Raw genomic sequence first — 20,052 nt, 5'->3', positions numbered from 1 at the left:
TAACAGTATGCTGTTCCCATGACCAAACACCATCTGTTCTGCAAAACCAAGGAGAGCCTATTACCCTGAGAAGATAAGACTTCTCCGTGAACTGCAGGTTAGAACATCCCCCCTACACACACACACACACACACACACACACACATACACACACACCACACACACACACACACCCACCCCCTGTTACTCAGCCAGGCAACTAGGAAGGCTCCCAGAAACATCACACACTCCAAGCCCTGAATGGTCCTGCATACTGTGCCCTTTCGGCTCCACTTTCTCTGCCATTCTTGCGGCTGCTGGGGTAGGACAAGGCCCAGCACCTGGGCGAAGACTCTTGACCATCCTGTCCAAATCCGGGTCTCCAGCGTGACCCCTCTGCAGTAAACATGCTCCTCTTGGCTATCTGCAGAGCCGTGCCTGACCCTCGGCCCAGTACGCTTAAGTTCATCTGACGCCCACAAAGACTTTGGAAGGCCAGTCTAAACCTACTAGGTCTGTGGCTACCTCTTTTTAAAGTTTATTAAGTATAATTTGCTTGTTGCTGCACTTTAGTTTAAAACGGAGTCTCTCACGTAAGGACTGTCCTTAATCTTCAAGATAGCCCCAAATGGCTTTGTTTAGAGTGTGTTAAGGAGTTTGAAGGGCAGTGATTCCATAAAAGCAATGGTTTACTGTCCTTATATTCTGTCGTACATCCTCCTCCTCTCTATCCCTGTGGGTCACTACCTCTGCTGTCACTGGTTAATCACTAGGTGCCAAGGACTCATTGAATAAAAGCTTGGCAATTAAATGCAGGGCGGGAGCCGGGGGTGGGGCATTATGAATAGTCCTCTACTTAGTCCAAGAAATGGCAGATTAAGTTCTTTTCCAGAAGAGAGATTTCACTGGAGCTATGTTTAACTTATGTATGCTTTAAAAACAAATGGTCTTGGGGCGGCTGGGTGGCGCAGTCGGTTAAGCGTCCGACTTCAGCCAGGTCACGATCTCGCGGTCCGGTCCGTGAGTTCGAGCCCCGCGTCAGGCTCTGGGCTGATTGATGGCTCAGAGCCTGGAGCCTGTTTCCGATTCTGTGTCTCCCTCTCTCTCTGCCCCTCCCCCGTTCATGCTCTGTCTCTCTCTGTCCCAAAAATAAATAAACGTTGAAAAAAAAATTAAAAAAAAAAGGTCTTTTATAGAGCACTGACAAGAAATACAGTGATCGGTTAATGTTTCGATCGGCCCTATTTAACACTTGGAGACTGGAAGGAGCATCGTCAGAGAAACTTGAATCACTTATTAGCATTTTTATTTTTCGCATTTTTAAAGTTAAACATTATCCACCTTCATGAAATCAATGACTCAATGTAACTTAATTCAACATCAAGATTTGAACTCTGCACTAGATAGCTGTCTTTATTTTTTACTGTTTAAAATTTAGTCGACACCCCTCTCACCATGTGCCTTCGGCAGTTACTAAGATAACTGAGTCCCCAATTATTTCTCTGGAATAAGTGTTGCCGTGGGAAGAATGTTAACATTCGACATCATGGTGGAGTTTTGATTGGTCTCTTGAAACAGCATCTTAAAGATTACCCAAGAATCAAATATTTATAGACAGTTTGTGTTTTAGGTATAAGAGGGAGCCTCTCTGCTTACTGGTAGAAGTGTGCGTGATGTACCTATTAATAATCAGAGCTGACAACAGCCATGTGTTCTCCCTGGATCGTCATAGCTGCGGTGAGGTGTATGGTACCTGGAGAGCAGAGTAGACCCAAAGGAAAATACTGTTCTTCCCCTTTCAGTAGGACTTTCTTCCCTTGATTGTCCTATACCATGAAATTTTCAGGCTTTTATAAAAACAAAACCAGGAACTTGGAACCCTTAGGAAAAAAACGCTGCTGCCACCAATACACCACTATTTAGAGTTTTAATGCGTTAAGATTATAGTGAGTAAATTAGAATCCCTTTCTTTTGCATCTATGTAATTGTTTTCATACGTTTGACCTAATTCTAGGCAGCAAGGGATATCCTGAATTGAAGCACTTCTATCCTGCCTATGGGACTAAAGGGTTACTACAGTGTGACAGCATGGGGCGGGACCCCTTAGTTTATCCTCATAGAATATTTCTCTGCAGTCAATTTCTCAGTTAATTTGCTGCATGAGCCAAATAGCCAAAATTCCTTTTTTTGTACATGTTGGTGCCATAATTAGAGAATTAGGGGGTGTAGAAAAATTAGAGGTTAATGCCAATGACAAATATAGAACTGGGTTTTTTTCTTATTTATAAAGGTCATTAGATACGAAAGATTGGTTTTCCTAAAGACATTTCTAACTCTAATAAAGGCAATCAGAAGTGAATTTAAGCTACTTTCTAAAACGATACTGTATCAGAATAACCCAGATTTGGATATAACATTTTGCCAGCAACTGATGTTTAGATGAAAGACTGCTTCTCTGTAAAGGGTTCACCTCCAATCCTGGGGTGAATCTAACATTGTAAGAGGAAATACTACTGATAAAAATATTTTTTCATTTTGAAAAATCTGTAAACTACACCTTTGTTTATAGAAAGATGCTTGTATTAGTCACTGTAATATTCAGCTGTGGATAAAAATTTGTGGAAATAAATACTTTTGAATAAAGTGGTGTGCCACATCTAAATGAACTTTAAAACTCTGAGGCTATCTATTGGCTGAAAAGTTTATTTTTAATGCCTGCTTGAGAAACTTCATTCCAGGGCCCCCTACGTCCAAACATGCACCATGATCATTTAATCACGGGGTTGGCAAGCTTCAGCCCACGTGTTGGATGTGGGGGAAAACTTTCCCTGTAAAATAGCAGACTTATTGAGCAATTACTTTAAAGCTACAGAATTCAAACCAGGTAGTTTGGTGTAGGAAGACCAGTAGATCCATGGTACAGGGCACAGAGCCCAGAGATCGACTCAGTCCTTTGTGTAACTTTGCACATGGCATTACAAAATGGTGGGAAAATATAAGACCTGTATGGAGGAGTTTATAATGTAAGTGAAACAATGACAACCTGGAGAAATTCCATCACATTTACAGATCGGAAGACTCAATACCACAAAAGCATTGTCAGTTGTCTCCAAGTTGATCTATGTACAGAATCAAAAAATCTCAACAGTTTTTTGGTGAAAATTGACCAGCTAATTCTAAAATTGACATAGAAATGCAAAGACCCAGGGATAAGGAAAACCTTACTTCAGAGAAAGGGAAAACTTTCCTGACGAGCGTCAAGACTTAGTATAAAACTTCAGTAATTAAGATGTGTGGAAAAGGCACAGATAGGCAAATTGGCCAATGGAACATTGTAGCCCAGAAACGACACTTATACAGAAGCACGGGTGCGTTTCTTACCTACAGGAGCACACACCAAAACACCCTGGAAATCTTTGAAAGCTACATCACAGCCCCACCCATAGGTATAGAAATAAGGCTTCTCTGGGGATGGTGCCCTTCAACACCCATCACCAGGAACCGCTATGAAGTATTTCATGACACACAAATACTGGTCAGTAAAAAGTTACCTGTGAAACCCAACTTCCAACCTGAGAACGGGCTCCCCCTCTTTTCTGAGTGGCTGAGGGAAGAATAAACTCTTCAGGACAGCTTTCACCTCATACCCAGAGAGGTCTAGGCTTACCATCAAGACCTCAACACGAAAACCGTCTGCAAAGAGCCAAAATTTCATACAGGACACACTTAACGACTTAGAGTTGAGAAAGAAAAGCAGCCCGACATCCGGGACCTGGTCTTGCCCTTAGAGCGAGGCCTGGGTGGCGTGAGAAGCAGGACGGGCCCTACAGTGTCTCCCTTCACACCAAGTCTCACAAAACAACAGACAGGGTCGCTCTCTGAATAAGTGAGACAACACGAGACCACTTGGTAGTTCTGTCTAAGCACGAAGACAAGAACACTGGCAAATCACACGCTGCCACGCCTGTCCTCTCCCAGCCAACGGGAGTGAATGCAACTTCACCAGCTGCCATTAGTCCAGCTCAGACCCGCCTCCTCCTGGATAGGCTTATATTACCCAAAGACTTGTTCCTACTTCCAGACAGCACCCAACTCAGAGTGAAGCCCTGCTTCTCTGGACTCTCCCCAAATCACCTAACTACCTCCTAACACCCTCTCACTGAGATGCCTCTCCAACCCCTAAGCCCTGCCCCTGCTAAGTGATCTCCCTTGTTGCAGCCTGTATTAAAGCCCGCACAGAACCGCTCAAACAAGGGTGTGTTCCAGGAGGAGTCCGGCTGAAGGGCATCAACATAGTGTTTCTCCCCATCCACCAACATGAGCAATTTGCAGAGTAAAATTAGAACCAAAGAAGTATAGACATTTGCCTATGGCTATATCACTAAGTGTAATTCTAAGCCTTGGTAAGGATGCAGACACTGCAAACAACTTTTAACACGTGGAGGAGAAAAACGCAGATATATATCCTTCACCTCAGTTTGTGACAATGTCTTAAGGTTATTACAATACACCAAGATTTGCGGTAAACTTGAGAAAGTTCAGCAAATCGGCGTCTATTTCGGTCTACATTTCATTTTTTTTAAATGTTTATTCATGGGGCGCCTGAGTGGCTCAGTCGGTTAAGCGTCCGACTTCGGCTCAGGTCATGATCTCGCGGTCCATGAGTTTGAGCCCTGCATCATGCTCTGTGCTGATAGCTCAGAACCTGGAGCCTGCTTCAGATTCTGTGTCTCCCTCTCTGTCTGTCCCTCCCCTGCTCACGCTTTCTCTCTCTCTCTCTCAAAAATAGAGATTAAAAAAATTTTTTTTAAATATTTATTCATGAGTGAGAGAGAGAGAGAATGAGAGCAAGCAGGAGCAGGGGAGGGGCAGAGAAAGAGAGGGGACACAGAATCCGAAGCAGGCTCCAGACTCTGAGCTGTCAGCACAGAGCCCAACATGGGGCTCAAACTCATGAACCACAAGATCATGACCTGAGCTGAAGTCTGACGCTTAACCGACTGAGCCACCCAGGTGCCCCTACATTTCATTTCTGATGTGCTTGTTTAGTAACTTGAACTTTCTGACGAGTAGGTATTTGTTGTGAAGGCAAAACCACACCAGAGGTAATAATTGCCTTTTTAACGATCAAAAATTGAAGCTGTCACCAAAGCAGATTAGCAGTGAGCACATACGTAATATTCCAAACTACTGAAGATTAGCAAACTCTCTTCTTTCATTCATTCAAATTCATATGCTCATTTTGAAAATTTTTTCTATCTCCTAATGACTTCACCAGCTCTCCCTAGTTTCCATTACTGAAACTACTAAAGCCATTGCTGCTTAAGCTACCATTAATTTTGAGTATTATAGGGTGTTTAAGTATAGGAAAATTATCCAGAAAATGTGGGAGATAAGGCTGAGGCTTAATATTTATGAAATCTTAATAAAATCTTAATATTAGAATTTACAGGTTTACAATAGAGTGGCTGATTTCCAGTTTTATACTAAGCTACTTGTTTTTCCAAAAAAATAAGTACAGAAATAATACATTTAAAAAAAAATACTGAAAGCTAAATGTCTAAGACTTTACATCTCATGAGAGGTTTCACGTCTAGGCCAAAAAAATTATAAAATAACTAATTTGGATATACATACTTAGTGTCATATATATTGGCTGTATGGCTAAACATGAAAAGGACTACAGATTTTAGAAAATAATTTGTTTCAGATAATTTTGGGGCTTACTTGAAAGATCCTTTTGCATTCTTATATTGAGAAAGTTAAAAACCTATAATAAAGTTATAAAAACAAAATAATAAACAACCATACACTCTTGATTTAGATTCCCTAATTGGTAATATTTTGCCATATTTGCTTTCTCTCTTTCTCTGTCAGTATATTTGTATGCATTTTTTTTTTCTGAGTCACTGGAAAATGAATTGCAGACATCCTTATTCTTCACCACAGCTGCTCCTAAGAAAAGAGGACAATCTCCCACATTTCTACAATAAAATTAACATCAGGAAAAGTATGTCAATACAACTATCTCATATAACTTGTATTAAAGTTCCTCCCAAATGTCCCAATTCTGTTCTTTTGAGTTGCTGTTTTTTTGGTTTTTTGGTTTTGTTTTGTTTTGCTTTGGAGTTTCTTGGTTTGTTGTTGCTGCTGTTTTTTTAGAGTAGTTGCTTTTAACCCAGTTTCCAATTAGAGATCCCACATTGCATTAAATGTTAATCCCTAGTTCCTTTAATACCAGACTTTTTTTTTTCCCACAACATCGATATTTTTGAAGACTTTAGGTCAGTTGCTTTGCAGAACATCTCTTCATTTGGATTTATCTGATTGTTTCCTTAGGATTACATTCCAGTCAGACATTTTTTGGAGAGATCCCACATAGGTGAGGTTGTGTCCCCAATGCTCCAAGGGGATGTATGGTGTTAGCTTCTCCCATTATTGGTGATGTTAAGCTTTGTCATTTGGTTAAGGTGGTAATATTCCCAAGATTTCTCTTTTGTGAGGGTACATTTTCCTCTTCATGATACTCTGAGACTATGTAAATGTCCTTACATATATTTACAGGTTCTTATATATGTAAACCATTTACCCAAGGGTTTTAGGATCCATCGATTTTAGTGACATTTCTTTTTTTGTTTGTTTGTTTGTTTAATGTGTATATTTTTGAGTCAGAGAGTGAGTGGAGGAGGGGGAGAGAGAGGGGGAGACACCGAATCCAAAGCAGGCTCCAAGCTCCAAGCTGTCGGCACAGAGCCCCATGTGGGGCTTGAATCTGTAAACCGTGAGATCATGGCCTGAGCCGAAGTCGGACGCTCAACTGACTGAGCCACCCAGGCACCCTGTTTACCCATTTTAAATAAATGTTGAGTCTCTCTCTGTCCCAAAAATAAATAAACGTTGAAAAAAAAAAAACAAATAAATGTTGACACTGGATTCAGTAACAAATTTGAGCAATTGCACAGTACCTTTCGTCTAACCAGAGGACACTGCTAAAGCAGAACTCTTGATTGACAGGGAGTGCAAAACGCCAGAGCTCCAACTTCTCATTCATGGGCTAAGCTATACAAATCCAAATTCATCATAGCAATTTAGAGAGGTCAGTATGCAATAGGAGAGGGTGTAGGTTGCATGAAAGTCTGTGTAATTGCTAATACAGGGCTTCGTGCCTGACACTGATGGTCACTTGCCCAACAGCCTTTTCCAGTTTTCATCCTTACTGGCAGAGCTTGCTTTCCAAGATAGAAATTGAAAAACACAGACCTGTTTTTCCAGCCACTTTTGCAACGACAGCATGGGCAAACAACTCAATTCTGGCCGATGAAACAGAAGAGAAAGATGTCCCTTCTTGATAAAGACATGGGAAATACTCACCTTCCTCTCTTTGAACATGGTTTTGTGCAGACATGATGCCTACAGCTGTGACAACTAAAAGCCTGAGTGCTTGATGACATGGTAATGCTTGGAGGCTTCTTGTTATGTGAAACAATGAAAACTTTATTGTGTAAGACAGTTTAAGTCAAGTCTTCTGTTATTTGCAGCCTAAACCATCCGAACCAATAATTAGCCCTAAAGAAAAAAATAAGCCTTGAACATGGGAACTATAACGGCAAAAAAATACTAACACTGGGTTACTAGCTGTCACACCCAAATCAGGTTTGAATGCCCCAAGGTTTCCACTATATGCAATGAAATAACTTAACTCCTGTGCATCTGCAATGGTACTTGCTCTGTATCATCTTTGAGAAAATTTAAAAAATTGTCACTCAAATCGTTTCCTGTCGGAACCCTGGTCAAGAAAAGGTAAATATCTAGTACTGACTCATTGCCTCACCTCTCCACCTGCCTGAAACCACTTTATCTCACCCACACCTCCTCCCCTGCAGAAAAAAGCAAATAAACCTTCTGAACCTGAGCCGTCATACACTGAAAGTAACAGGATTTCTTCCCAAATACAGTATTTCTTCCTCTAAAGAAGATTCACTTAACATTCACCTTTCATTTTGTACAACATATACCTTAGCTAATGATACCTGTCCTCTCTTCTACCCTACTCCTCTATTCTATATCCTGTAAATGCCAAAGACAATACGGGCCTGGGGCATTTGAGGATCAGGGCTCAAAATTCTAATTCAGCAATTTTCTAGATTTGACGCCTTGGCAAGTTCTTTGGTTTCTCTGGGCCTAAGCTTCTTCATTTATAAAATGAAAAACAAAACATCTATCTCCTGGGGTTGTAGAATGACCCTCAGAATTTGTCCAATGCATATAAATTGTATATTATTCCATTTTATGTAATTACTGTACCACCTGGGTATAAGAATTATAAACAGTGTAAGTGCCTGGCACAATGCTGGGCACACAGTATCCAAAAGATGGCAGCTTTTATTACAACTCCCTGTTAATCATCAGAAAATGCAGGTGTAAAATATCATCTAGCAGATGGGATGCTTTGACCTCAGTCAGAATTCTATTGACTACATACATTTGTTGTGAAAAACTAGGTTGCCTTTTTTTTTTTTCCAACGTTTATTTTATTTTTGGGACAGAGAGAGACAGAGCATGAACGGGGGAGGGGCAGAGAGAGAGGGAGACACAGAATCGGAAACAAGCTCCAGGCTCTGAGCCATCAATCAGCCCAGAGCCGGGGCTCGAACTCACGGACCGCAAGATCGTGACCTGGCTGAAGTCGGACGCTTAACCGACTGCGCCCCCCAGGCGCCCCCCCCCCCTTTTTTTTTAAGTTAATAACTCTCAGAACGTACCTATGTATTAAATCGACTATCAATTTCCAGCATTCACACAAATTAAAGTAACAGGAGAAAAGGAATAAATCTGAGGGTCTTCTTATTTTTACAGCTGATGGCAGTTTGGGTTACAAGAAGGTATATACTTGCGCAATTCAACCAATTTAAGATTTGCACATGTGACCACATGGAAATTCTGCCTTAAGCAAAGCTGTAAATGTTGATGTCTAACGTGACATGAGCCAAGTGTTCATGGATTTAAGAGTATAACTTAACCCTCTCATCTGCCATTTCACGTTCCTCCATTTTCAGTTACCCAAAGTCACTTGTGGTCAACCAGGGTCCCCAAAGCAGATGATTCTCCTTCTAAGGTGTCAGAAGGTCAACGGTAGCCTAAGGCTGTGTCACAATGTCTAGTCCTTTACCTCATTTGACTTCATCAGGTAGACATTTGATCACCTCACATTATCACAAGATATTTTGAGAGATAAAGACCACATTCAGGTAACTTTTATTACAGTATGCTGTGTGCTATTGTTAATCTCTTACGGTACCTAAATTATAAACTTTATCATAGGTATGTACATATAGGGGGAAAAAAAACATAGTATATATAGGACTTGGTACTACTTAGTTTCAGGCATCCCCTAGGGATCTTGGACCGTATCTCCCTCCCCTCTCCCCGTAAGCAGGGGAGGAGTCCCTGAGGGTTCACAGAAAACCTCAAGGCAACCCACGACAGCTTCCCAGGCATAGGAACCTGGCCCACCCCAGAGCCCTGTGGCTGCGCCTCCGCCAGCCTGGTGTCCTGTTCGCCCCGGTCTCAGTCAGCTCTCAGCACACACTCCATCACCTGGTTCCTAGAACTCAGATTGCGCAGTGGTCACGTCATCATCGACCAGGGCTCACAGTTACAGCGGCAGAGGCCTTCCTAAAGCTCCCTCATCTCCAGCCTACCCGCTGCCCCTAATCTCCCGGCTCCCGGTCCCCAGCCCCACTTCGCCGGACACATTTTCATAATCTTTTCAGGCTCCGGGCTAGCGGCGTCGCCAGCAACGGGGCCTGATCATATAAGGAAAATACTGCGAGCTCATCGGGGGCTATATCGGGGACTCGGGGCGTCCCTGCCCTAAGACACTCACTACACTCCCTCGGACGCCAACCTCCCCACCCCACCACCCTCCTCGGCCCGCCAACTGGCTTCCAGTCCTAGAGTCTCTCTCAAACCCAGGGGCCTTGGCCTCCAGCGGTCTGCGCAGCCGCACTCCGCAGCCAGCCAGCCAGCCCCAGCCAATCGGCTCGTGCCGTCCTCCACGCCCTGCCCACCCCCCCCCCCCCAATTTCCGGCCAGCGCGGGCCAGCGCCCCCGATTCCTCTGGCCCCTTCCGCCTTGTGGCTGTCTCGGCGTCGGGATACCTGGTCCAGTGATGATGGAGATTTGCTGGGGGATGAAGGGGAACATTAATTACAGGGGCGAGTAGAGGGGCCAGGGATAGGATGGACAGGGTAGAGTCAAATCATCCTCTCGCTTTAGAGGTAAAATCTTTAAAAGCGAAAATGTGAGGGGGAGATGCGCTGGCAAGGAACGCTCTTTGCTGCAAGGCCCGGCTGCTGGCAGAGTTGTGGTTCCCACGCTAATGCGCAAACAGGGTGGCGTGTTGTCTAAAGGGAGATAAGCTCCCTCCAGGCAGAGGAGGCCGCAGGCAGCCAGCCAGCCAGCCAGGCCCACGAAGTGACTGAAAGGGCGAGGGCGTGGCTTCGTGGGGCGCCTCCCTCACGTCCTTAAGTTGGAGGGGAAACTGCGCCGCGTCTCGCTCGCCGCCATGGCCCTTCTCCGAGGTGAGCGCTGCTAGGGTCTTATCGGCGGCAAGGGGATTTGCTAAAAAGCCCAACCAGAAGGGATTGGTCGGGTCTAGGAGAAAACGTGCTTGTAAGGCACTAGCGACAGCAGGGCAGTTTCCAGCTGAGGGCTGAGGACAAGATTTGCCAGCTTCTGATCTTGAAGGTCAATACCATTCTTTGCGTAGACCCCGCCCCACCCCGTTAGGAGAACTGGGGCGGTGCCTTAAGCACCCGGCGGTCTAGGGCAGGGGATTGCATCACGGAGGAGCCGCAGCCTCTGACTTGGTCCGGGGTGGGGAAGGCTTATGGGGAGGAATTGATGGTCTCTTAGGGTCATTTCTGCCCCAGTGACCTGCTCCACCAGACGTGTGGTGGTATTCTGTTGGAAGACCAGCTTGCTCCCTTTCCCTTCCGTTACTTTAGATTGACTGACTCCAGGAAAGTGCAGTCACTGAGTACATAAATACTAGGGTTATTAACTTTAAAATATATATATGTAAACTGCCTTCTTATAACAAATGGTCACAGTCAGTGGAATTTTAACTTTAAGGAACAAGAAGAACCAATCCCCCAGTTTGTTATTAACACACATCCCAGTGCTTGGTAGATGGTTGCTCCCAAGGAAGAGTTGTCTCACCATTTGGCTTTGTTGGCAATGTTTGTGTATCCCTTCTAGGCACCTAAGTATGGCTGCCAAATTACTTCAGAAACAAGTGGGTGCTTTTAGCAGCAGTTGTTCTTAGTTTGTTCTGATTGCTCTTTGTAGTTGATCTGGTTATAGGAGCTAATATTTACCTCTAACAGTGTGACAGAAAGGAAGGTGGAGTTAATCCTCTGCCTTCTAGTGGCTTTCCACCCCCACCCCGCACCCCCCATGCTGTCATATCAGCACACCTGGCAAGCCCTTGGGCAACCACTGACCTTTTCACTATCTGGGTAGCTTTGCCTTTGCCAGATGTCATGTAGTTGAAATCCTACATTATGTAGCTCTTTTAGGTTGGCTTCTTTCACTTTCCAATGTGCATTTAAGCTTCCTCCATGTGTTTTCATGATTTGATAGCTCATTTATGTTTATTGCTGAATAATATTCTGTGGTATGGATGTGCCACATCCATTCACCTACTAAACAACATCTTGGTTTCTTACGAGTTTTGGCAGTTATAAATAAAGCTGCTGTGAACATTCATGTGTAGGTTTTTGTGTGGACGTAAGTCTTCAACTCATTTGTATAAATACAGAGGAACAGTGATTGCTGGATAATACGGGTAGAGTATGTTTTGTTTTATAAGAAACAGCCAAAATGTCTTCCATAGTGCCTGGATTTTGCATCTGGCAGCAACGAAATAATTTCTTTTGTTCTGCATCCTCACCAGCATTTGGTGGTGTTAGTGTTTTGGATGTTAGCCATTCTAATACTTGTATAGCAGTATCACTGTTATTCTAATTTGTACGTCCCTAATGACATATGATGTTCAGCGTATTTTCATACAGCTATTTGCCATCTTTATATCATCTTTGGTGAGGTATCTATAAAGATTTTTTGCCCACTTTTAATTGGGTTGTTGGTTTTCCTGTTGTTGAATTTTAAGATTTATTTGTGTATTTTGGATACCAGTCCTTTGTTAGGTAAGTGTCTTGTAAATATTCGCTCCCAGTTTGTAGCTTGTTCTTTTCATCTTTCTTTAACGTGTCTTTCGAAGAGCACAAGTTTTTAATTTAAATGACATTCAACTTAATCACATTTTTCTTTCATGAATCAGACTTTTGGTGTTGTATCTAAAAAGTTATTGGAGCACCGGGGTGGCTCAGTGGGTTAAGCCTCTGACACTTGATTTCGGCTCAGGTCATGATGTCACGGTTCATGAAATCAAGCCCCCGTTGGAGCCTGGAGAGCAAAGTTTGCTTGGGATTCTCTCTCTCCCTGTCTCTCTGTGCCTCTCCCAAGGGCTTGCTTGCGCACGCATGCGCACATGCACTCTGTCTCAGTCTCAAAATAAAGAATAACATTAAAAGTTATCACCAAGCCTGAAGGCACCTAGATTTTATCCAGTATTATCTTCTACAAGTTTTATAGTTTTTCATTCTACCATTAAGTCTATGATCCATTTTTTAAAATGTTTATTCATGTTGAGAGAGAGCACGCACATATGCACACACAAGCAGAGGAGGGGACACAGAGCCTGATGCAGGGCTTAATCCCACGAACCGTGAGATCATGACCTGAGCCAAAACCAAGACATGGATACTTAACAGACTAAGCCACTCAGACGCCCCAAGTCTGTGATCCGTTTTGAGTTAGTTTTTATGAAAAGTTTAAGGCTGTGTCTGGTTTTGTTTTGCTTTGTTTTGTTTGCATGTGGGTGTCCAGTTCTGTTGAGAAAATAAGTAAAATTATACACCATAAGATGGCCCACAGGACTAACATAAGTTCTAGTTCCTAGCTTAGAGACTCTTCCAGGTTCTTCCTGCCCTGCTTGCCATGCACTAAATACTACAAATGCGGAATCCGGTTGTAACAGACGATAAATTGTCCCCCATGCTTGTGCTCAGGACTCAGATCTCTGGAGAAGGATCTCCTCTGAGCCTGCCAATGTAAAATAAAACTCCGATCCACCAAGATCTCCGAGTGTCGCTTGTTTTTTCTGACAGTGATTCAGCCTGGTTCTGTAACAGTTCCAGCGCCATTTGCTGAAAAGACTACCCCTTAATCCATTGAATTGCTTTGTTCCTTTATCAGACTTTGTTCCCCTATCAGACTTTGTCAGACTTTGAGGTTCTGACCCTTTGTTATTTTTCCTGTTCTTCCGGTTGGATAATTTGTTTTTACCTGTGCTCCAAGTCACTGAATCTTTTTTTTTTCCTTTTTTTTTTTTTTTAATGTTTATTTATTTGTGAGAGAGAAAGAGACAGAGTGCCAGCAGGGGAGGGGCAGAGAGGGGGAGACACAGAATCAGAAGCAGGCTCCAGGCTCTGAGCTATCAGCACAGAGCCCGACAATGGGTGGGCTTGAACTCACGCACCGTGAGATCATGACCCAAGCCAAAGTCAGACACTTAACGGACTGAGCCACCTAGGCGCCCCTGAATCTTTCTCCTTTTATTTCCATTCTTCTGTTAAGCCCATTCAGTGGATTTTTTATTTCAGATATTTTTCAGTTTTAGAATTTCCATTTTGATTTATAGTTTCTATTTTTTTACCACTTATTATGAGCATATTTTCCTTTATATCCTTGAGCACAGTTACAATAGATAGTTGCTTTAAAATCCTGTCTGTTAATTCTAACATTTGGATCATGTTGGGGTTGGTCTCTGTTGATTGTCTTTTCTCTTGAGAATGAATCATATTTTCTCATTTCTTCATATGTGCAGTAATTTTGGATTGTAGCATGGACATTGCATATGAAACATTGTAGAGGCCGAATACTGTTATATCCTTTCCAAATGTGTTGGTTTATTGATTGTTTGGTTGGCTGTTTATTTTTGCAGGCAGTTGATTTGGCTGAACTCAGACAGCAAACTCTGTCTCCCCTGTAGAGGGCAATAGCTCAAATCTCTGTTCAGTTAGCCTTAGCTAAGGTATAGATGCATTGTTAAGGGGTTAGACAGATATTGCTGAGGTATAGATGCGTGGTTAAGGGGCCAGACAGATATTTAGGCAGAGTTTATATGTATATGATTTGGGCTCCCCCTGTGGTCCTCTCCTTTCCCAGATTCATTCTCATTTACCAGTGGCTGTGGTTGGCCATGAACTCAGTTCTCTGAATCGTCAAGCCAGTGAGATTGTGAGTTTCTGAGTTCTAGCCATTCACATAGTGTGGACTGCTTGCCTTCAAGTCAGAGGCTATAAACAGATTGAATGCTCACCCTGTACTGTTCCTTTCTTCCATATCTTCTCCACATCTGCCCAGTTTTGTTCATTCCCCAAAGCCTTCAGGTAGTCATTTTTCTGTATTGCCACTGTTATCTGCAGGAGAGTTGGTCAGATAGCATACTAGGCCATGACCACACACAGGCTGTAGTGAAATTGGGAAGAAGACATGGGAAGGGGGAAGAAAAATGAAATAAAACACCAGTATAAAAATAGGTAGAGGGGTGCCTGGGTGGCTCATTTGGTTAAGCGTCTGACTCTTGATTTTGGCTCAGGTCATGATCTCATAGTCCTGAGATTGAGTCTTGCATTGGGCTCCACTTGGAGCCTGCTTGGGATTCCACCCCCCCCCCCCCCCCCCCCGTCTCTGTCTCTCTCTCTCTTTGTCTCCCTCTGCCATTCCCCTACTTGGGGCTTGCTTGTGCTCTCTCTCTCAAAAAAAAAAAAAAAAGTAGAAACTGTTAAGTAACAAGAATTAGAAGACATTTGCAAAAATTCAGGAAGGTATAGTGGCACAGAATAATCTATCAGAACAAAATATTTGTCATACCCTGAACTAATATTCGTGGTCTTGTAAATACCTGAATATTCTATCCGTAAAGAACTCATTGGATCTGTTCTAAATTATAGTTGCATATGTTACTCCTAACTCCTAACATTCTTTTGGACTGTGGGTTCCTCAAAGTAGCAATGAAAGGAGAAGGTGAAGTTTGTTTTTTTTTTTTAGGGTAGGTTTAATTTGTTCCATGGAAAGATGTCATCTCCACTAATATAAACAGGAGAGGTGTACTTAAATAGCAGGAATGGTATAATGTTTGTATTGTCTCAATTCCAGGTTAATATCTTGGCACAAGCCCATTGTTAAAAGCCCCATAATTTCTTGGCAAAATGTGGAAATGTGAGCACAGATTGTTTTGGAGTATTCTAGTGTATACGTATACTAGTGTGTACGAAGCGCCAAGCATGAGATCTGTCATGTAGTAAGTGCCACCTGTATGCGCCTCTGAAATATTTACCTTGCAGGATTGTTGGGAAGATTAGATAGTATACGAAAAGTGATAAAGTGTCGGTGCCTAATAAGCGTTAGTGTAATGAAACTATTATAATGGATGTGCCAGTTTTGCATCACCCAACTCTAGTGGGCATCACTTCACATCATCAGAGACTTATGTAACTATAGCAGATTGGAGGGGAGAGGTGACAGTAGAGTGTCTTGGGAAAGGACAGTTTTTATTTATTCGCACCAGGACATCGGTTGGATTGATAGTAATACCATAAATTTATCGTGCTAGTTTACATTAATACATGTATAGATAATTCCCCTGTTTTCTTTGCAGTGAGATCAAATGCAGGAAATTTTGTTGTATTCTAAGTAGCGCATTTTAATAGGATACTGGCAAACTAGAAAGTCTTTAGGAGAAAGCAGGGAGAACTAATGTCAAATAAAGAAGTGTGGAAAGATGCTTTTTGTTTACCTAGGGAAAATACGTGTTTTTTATCTACTTAGGGAGGGAGTCTTTAGATCCGGGATATTTTATAGGTTAGTGGACTCCAGATCTGGAGGGGATGCCCATGTAAAAGGTGATCTTTTTTGCCCACTTTATTCTAAGGGTAAAAGATAATAGTTAATATGATTTGGAATTTGTAATGGAGTCATCCTGTGGCTCCAAAAGGAAAGGCGTGTATAGTTCACATTCAAAGCATCATGAATTCTAGAAACTATTTGGGATGCATTTGGGTTGAACTCAGATTGTTGGATTGAAGACTTGGTGAGGGGAGCCAGTTCAGTATGAGGAAAAATCATACTTCAGGTTGTCCGTTCACACAGTGGACTATGAAAGTTTTCTAGCAGAGGAATTTTTTTTTCTGTCTCTTGTCAGGAATTTCCTGTGGGGTGAGTGGCTGGCCTCAAACCTCAAAAAGAATTTCTAGTGTGGAGATCGTTGGTTCTATGACTAGGCAACATACTTCAGCACATCAAAGAAACATTTCAGTTTTGAACAAATGTTTTTAGCATCATAAGTCACCAGAGGCTAAGAATGCAGAGTGGATTTATGTTCCAGCACGCAGTAGATAGTTCTTGATGCCAGCATGTAGGTACTGCTCCAACTGATAACCCCTAAGACTGCTTCCAGGAGTGTGACCCATTCTGTGTATTATTATGCGACAAAAATTTTCAGTTATCTAATTGAAAATGGTGCCTTATATACTAAGGTTTCACAGTGTGATTATTTAAATAAAGCATGTTAGGGACACTGGCTATTCAAATCTCTCCTCATTCCAATAGGTGTCTTCATCGTGGCTGCTAAGCGAACGGCCTTTGGAGCTTACGGAGGTCTTCTGAAAGACTTCACGGCTATTGACTTGACTGAATTTGCCGCCAAGGCTGCTTTGTCTGCGGGCAAGGTCTCACCGGAGACCATTGATAGTGTCGTTGTAGGCAATGTCTTTCAGGTTAGTAGGGCAGAAGGGAGGTGTTCATTCTTGTTGCCGGATGTTATTAAAAAATAATGTCTTTGACATGTCTCACTGGTGAACTAGTTAATAATAGTTAAAGGTATTTATGATTTAAGTAATCCTCTGACTCTACAAGCAATGGCATTTATAATTCAAAGCCACATATAATTTGGGAGCTATCTGTCTCATTGGGGTTATATTTCATTGCTTCTTAAATATTAGATTCATTTCCTTGACTCATCTCAAGTTAATTGGTTCTCTCTGTATCGACTAAGGAGGGTAGAAAACCCAGTCTACACAACACATCTCCTATGAATTCTTAAATCGCAGGAGCTCGGTCAGTATTTTTTGTGGGAAATAAGAAGTCCTCTACCTTCTATCTTTCTGTGTTATGGAATACATACTAGGTCATTCATTTGCAGATAATGAAAGCTGTGTATTCCTTCCTGGTGTGGCCAAGAGGTGAGGGCTCCTTTTACCCAGCCTTCATCGGTTTGACAGAAGCGCTACATGGAATGCATTTTTGCTGAGAGTACTGAAGCTCTGTCGCTGTTCTGCTGGCTCAGAAAGTGGTTGTTCCATACAGGAGAGGCAGGCTGAGAAGACTGGAGGCTGCTATGACCCCCTTCACCAAGTGCTCAGCTCTTAGGGTGGGGATAAGGCTCCGAAACAGGTGTGCAGTTATTTCCACCCCCAGCTCTGGAGCCATGACTCAAGAGATTTTGCTTCTACCCAGAACGGGTTTTGTTTGCAGTGGAGGATAGAGGACTTCATTCATTTTTGTGGCAGAATACTATTCCATTGTATGGAATACTGCATTTTGTTTGTCCATTATTCATTGTTCTGTTGATCTTAATGTATGTTATCACTTCATTAACATGAAACTCTTGGCCAGCAGCGCTATAACTAGTGCCTGGTTGAAGTTTCTCTAACACGTATTTTTTCCCTGCTGTCTTCTACTTAGGCACACTAGACAGCATTTCAGCACTCTGCTTGGGGTTATTTTGAATAGCACAATCACCAGCAGAAGCCACAAAAATGCAAACACACACACACACACACACACACACACACACACACACACACACACAAAACCCTTGGCACTAAGTAGACTGCAGAAAGGACATCTGTTTATAACATGAGAGCTAAGACAAGAAAGCCAAGTGTCCCCTTGTTCATCCTCAGCTGGGAAAGTGTGTATCACGTTAGACAACTACAATTTTCCTCCACCCTGTACATGTCTGGAAATAACCACAAAAGTGCCACAGGTATTGATTTGGGGGTTACAAATACATTTTAACAATTAGGTGAATTTGCAAGTGTGGAATCTATGAATAATGAGAATCGACTGTATTTTGAACTTCTCCATATGTGTTTTGAGAGGTACTAAAGGTACTAATGTATTGTGTTCTAAGAAATTGTAATATATGAAAATAGCTTTATTATAAGGAATAATTAAATGAGTTCCGGAGGTCAAAAGGTATAAATAAACTTCCAGCTATAAAATAAGTAAGTCTTGAGGATATAATGAACAGCATGATGACTATAGTTAATAATACTGTACTGCATATTTGAAAGTTGCTAAGAGAGTAAATATTAAAAGTCCTTGATGGGAGAAAAACGAACAAAGGCCAGTTTTGCTGCCGCTCCCAGTCTCAGGCAGAATTCCTGAGGCCTACAGATTATAACCCTCCTACAACTCCTTCAAGGACTTCCTTTCATGTTTTACCACTATAGCTGTGCTCTTAAGTGTTACTTTCCTCTGATAACTGTAAACACCCTCCCCCCAGGATATATGTTAGCAATCATCTTTCAAACTTGTGGCCCAGTGATACCCATCTAAAGGGTCTCAAGACTAATGTTTTACTAGACAGTAGTAAAGAACCTTATCTTTTAAAAAAAAATTTTTTTTCAACGTTTATTTATTTTTGGGACAGAGAGAGACAGAGCATGAACGGGGGAGGGGCAGAGAGAGAGGGAGACACAGAATCGGAAACGGGCTCCAGGCTCTGAGCCATCAGCCCAGAGCCTGACGCGGGGCTCGAACTCCCGGACCGCGAGATCGTGACCTGGCTGAAGTCGGACGCTTAACCGACTGCGCCACCCAGGCGCCCCAAGAACCTTATCTTAACAGCAGCTAGCCCCTCAGGGTCCCGAAAGCCTTGCTTCCAAATTCTTTAGAGTCTTACGCTATCCCTGACTTCCACTAACTAGAAGTATATAATCAGTCACTCCTCACAACCCCAGTGCAGCTCTTCCTGCCCACGGGTCCTATCCATGTGCTTTAATAAAAGCACCTTTTTGTACCAAAAACGTGTCAAGAATTCTTTCTTGCCTGTTCACTCTCAGCCCCGCATCAGTCCTCATCACAAGAAAAAACATTTTTGTAACTGTGTACGGTTATGATGTCAACTAGATGTCAGCTAGACTTACTGTGGTGATCATTTTCCAATACCTACAAATACCGAATCCTTTTGTTGTACGCTTGAAACTAATACAACATTATATGTCAGTTACACCTCAATTGAAAAATAAAACAAGAATAATTAGGAACTTTTTTTTAAAAAGGTAAGCTCTGAGTAAGATTTATGGAATGTAAAAAGCCAGAAGAAACCCTAGAGATTTTATAGAACTCCAGGCCTCTCTTAACACATAAAGAAACTTTATGTTTCAAGAAGTTTCAAAGAGTTGAGCCGGGTGATCTATAACAATCCTGGGCTAGAATGCAGATCCCCTGACTTCTAGTTCCATGTTCTTTCTCCTGTACTAAGCTCTTCCCAGCAAATCTTGGTGTTAAAAGGGACTTAAAGTCATTTTGTGGGACCACTTAGAGAATACGCTACCAAAAAAAAAAGAAAGAAAAAATGTCAGTGGGAATTTGTTGAATTTTATTGTGAAAATTTTCAAACCTATACAAAAGATAAAAGAATACTACAGTGAGGGGCACCTGGGTGGCTCAGCTGGTTAAACATCACACTCTTGATTTCACTCAGGTCATGATCTCATGGTTTGTGTGTTCGAGCCCCACATCGGGCTCTGTGCTGACAGTGCGGAACCTGCTTGGGATTCTCTCTCTCCCTCTCTCTCTTTGCCCTCTCCTGCTCATGCACATTCTTTTCTCTCTCTCAAGAACAAATAAATAAATAAAAAAAATTTTTTTTAA

General features: G+C 42.3%; 1 protein-coding gene, 1 long non-coding RNA gene and 2 other non-coding genes across 4 annotated transcripts in view; 2 read left to right on the top strand and 2 right to left on the bottom strand.

Moving 5' to 3' along the window:
• The first annotated feature begins 162 nt into the window (after positions 1 to 162).
• LOC147575620 (uncharacterized) lies at positions 163 to 2,645 on the top strand. Its single transcript, XR_015242562.1, has 2 exons — positions 163 to 925; positions 1,165 to 2,645. It is a non-coding gene; the product is annotated as an uncharacterized LOC147575620 (long non-coding RNA).
• A 6,896-nt stretch (positions 2,646 to 9,541) lies between these two features.
• LOC112868491 (small Cajal body-specific RNA 18) lies at positions 9,542 to 9,624 on the bottom strand. Its single transcript, XR_003224310.1, has one exon.
• A 77-nt stretch (positions 9,625 to 9,701) lies between these two features.
• Positions 9,702 to 9,844, bottom strand: LOC112868494 (small Cajal body-specific RNA 17). Its single transcript, XR_003224312.1, has one exon.
• A 647-nt stretch (positions 9,845 to 10,491) lies between these two features.
• ACAA2 (acetyl-CoA acyltransferase 2) overlaps positions 10,492 to 20,052 on the top strand; it is a 33,937-nt gene continuing 24,376 nt past the window's right edge. Inside the window, exons 1-2 of the mRNA XM_025931186.2 lie at positions 10,492 to 10,562; positions 16,720 to 16,886. Of these exons, the coding sequence (XP_025786971.1) occupies positions 10,547 to 10,562; positions 16,720 to 16,886 (183 nt within the window). The 5' untranslated portion in view covers positions 10,492 to 10,546. The remainder of the gene's footprint in view (positions 10,563 to 16,719; positions 16,887 to 20,052) is intronic.

Source organism: Puma concolor, chromosome D3 (genome assembly GCF_028749965.1).
Source record: "Puma concolor isolate L17-30 chromosome D3, mPumCon1.1.hap2, whole genome shotgun sequence".
In the NCBI taxonomy this organism is placed as follows: domain Eukaryota; kingdom Metazoa; phylum Chordata; class Mammalia; order Carnivora; family Felidae; genus Puma; species Puma concolor.
The sequence above is the reverse complement of the archived record's forward strand: the minus strand, read 5'-3'. Positions and strand labels throughout refer to the sequence as shown.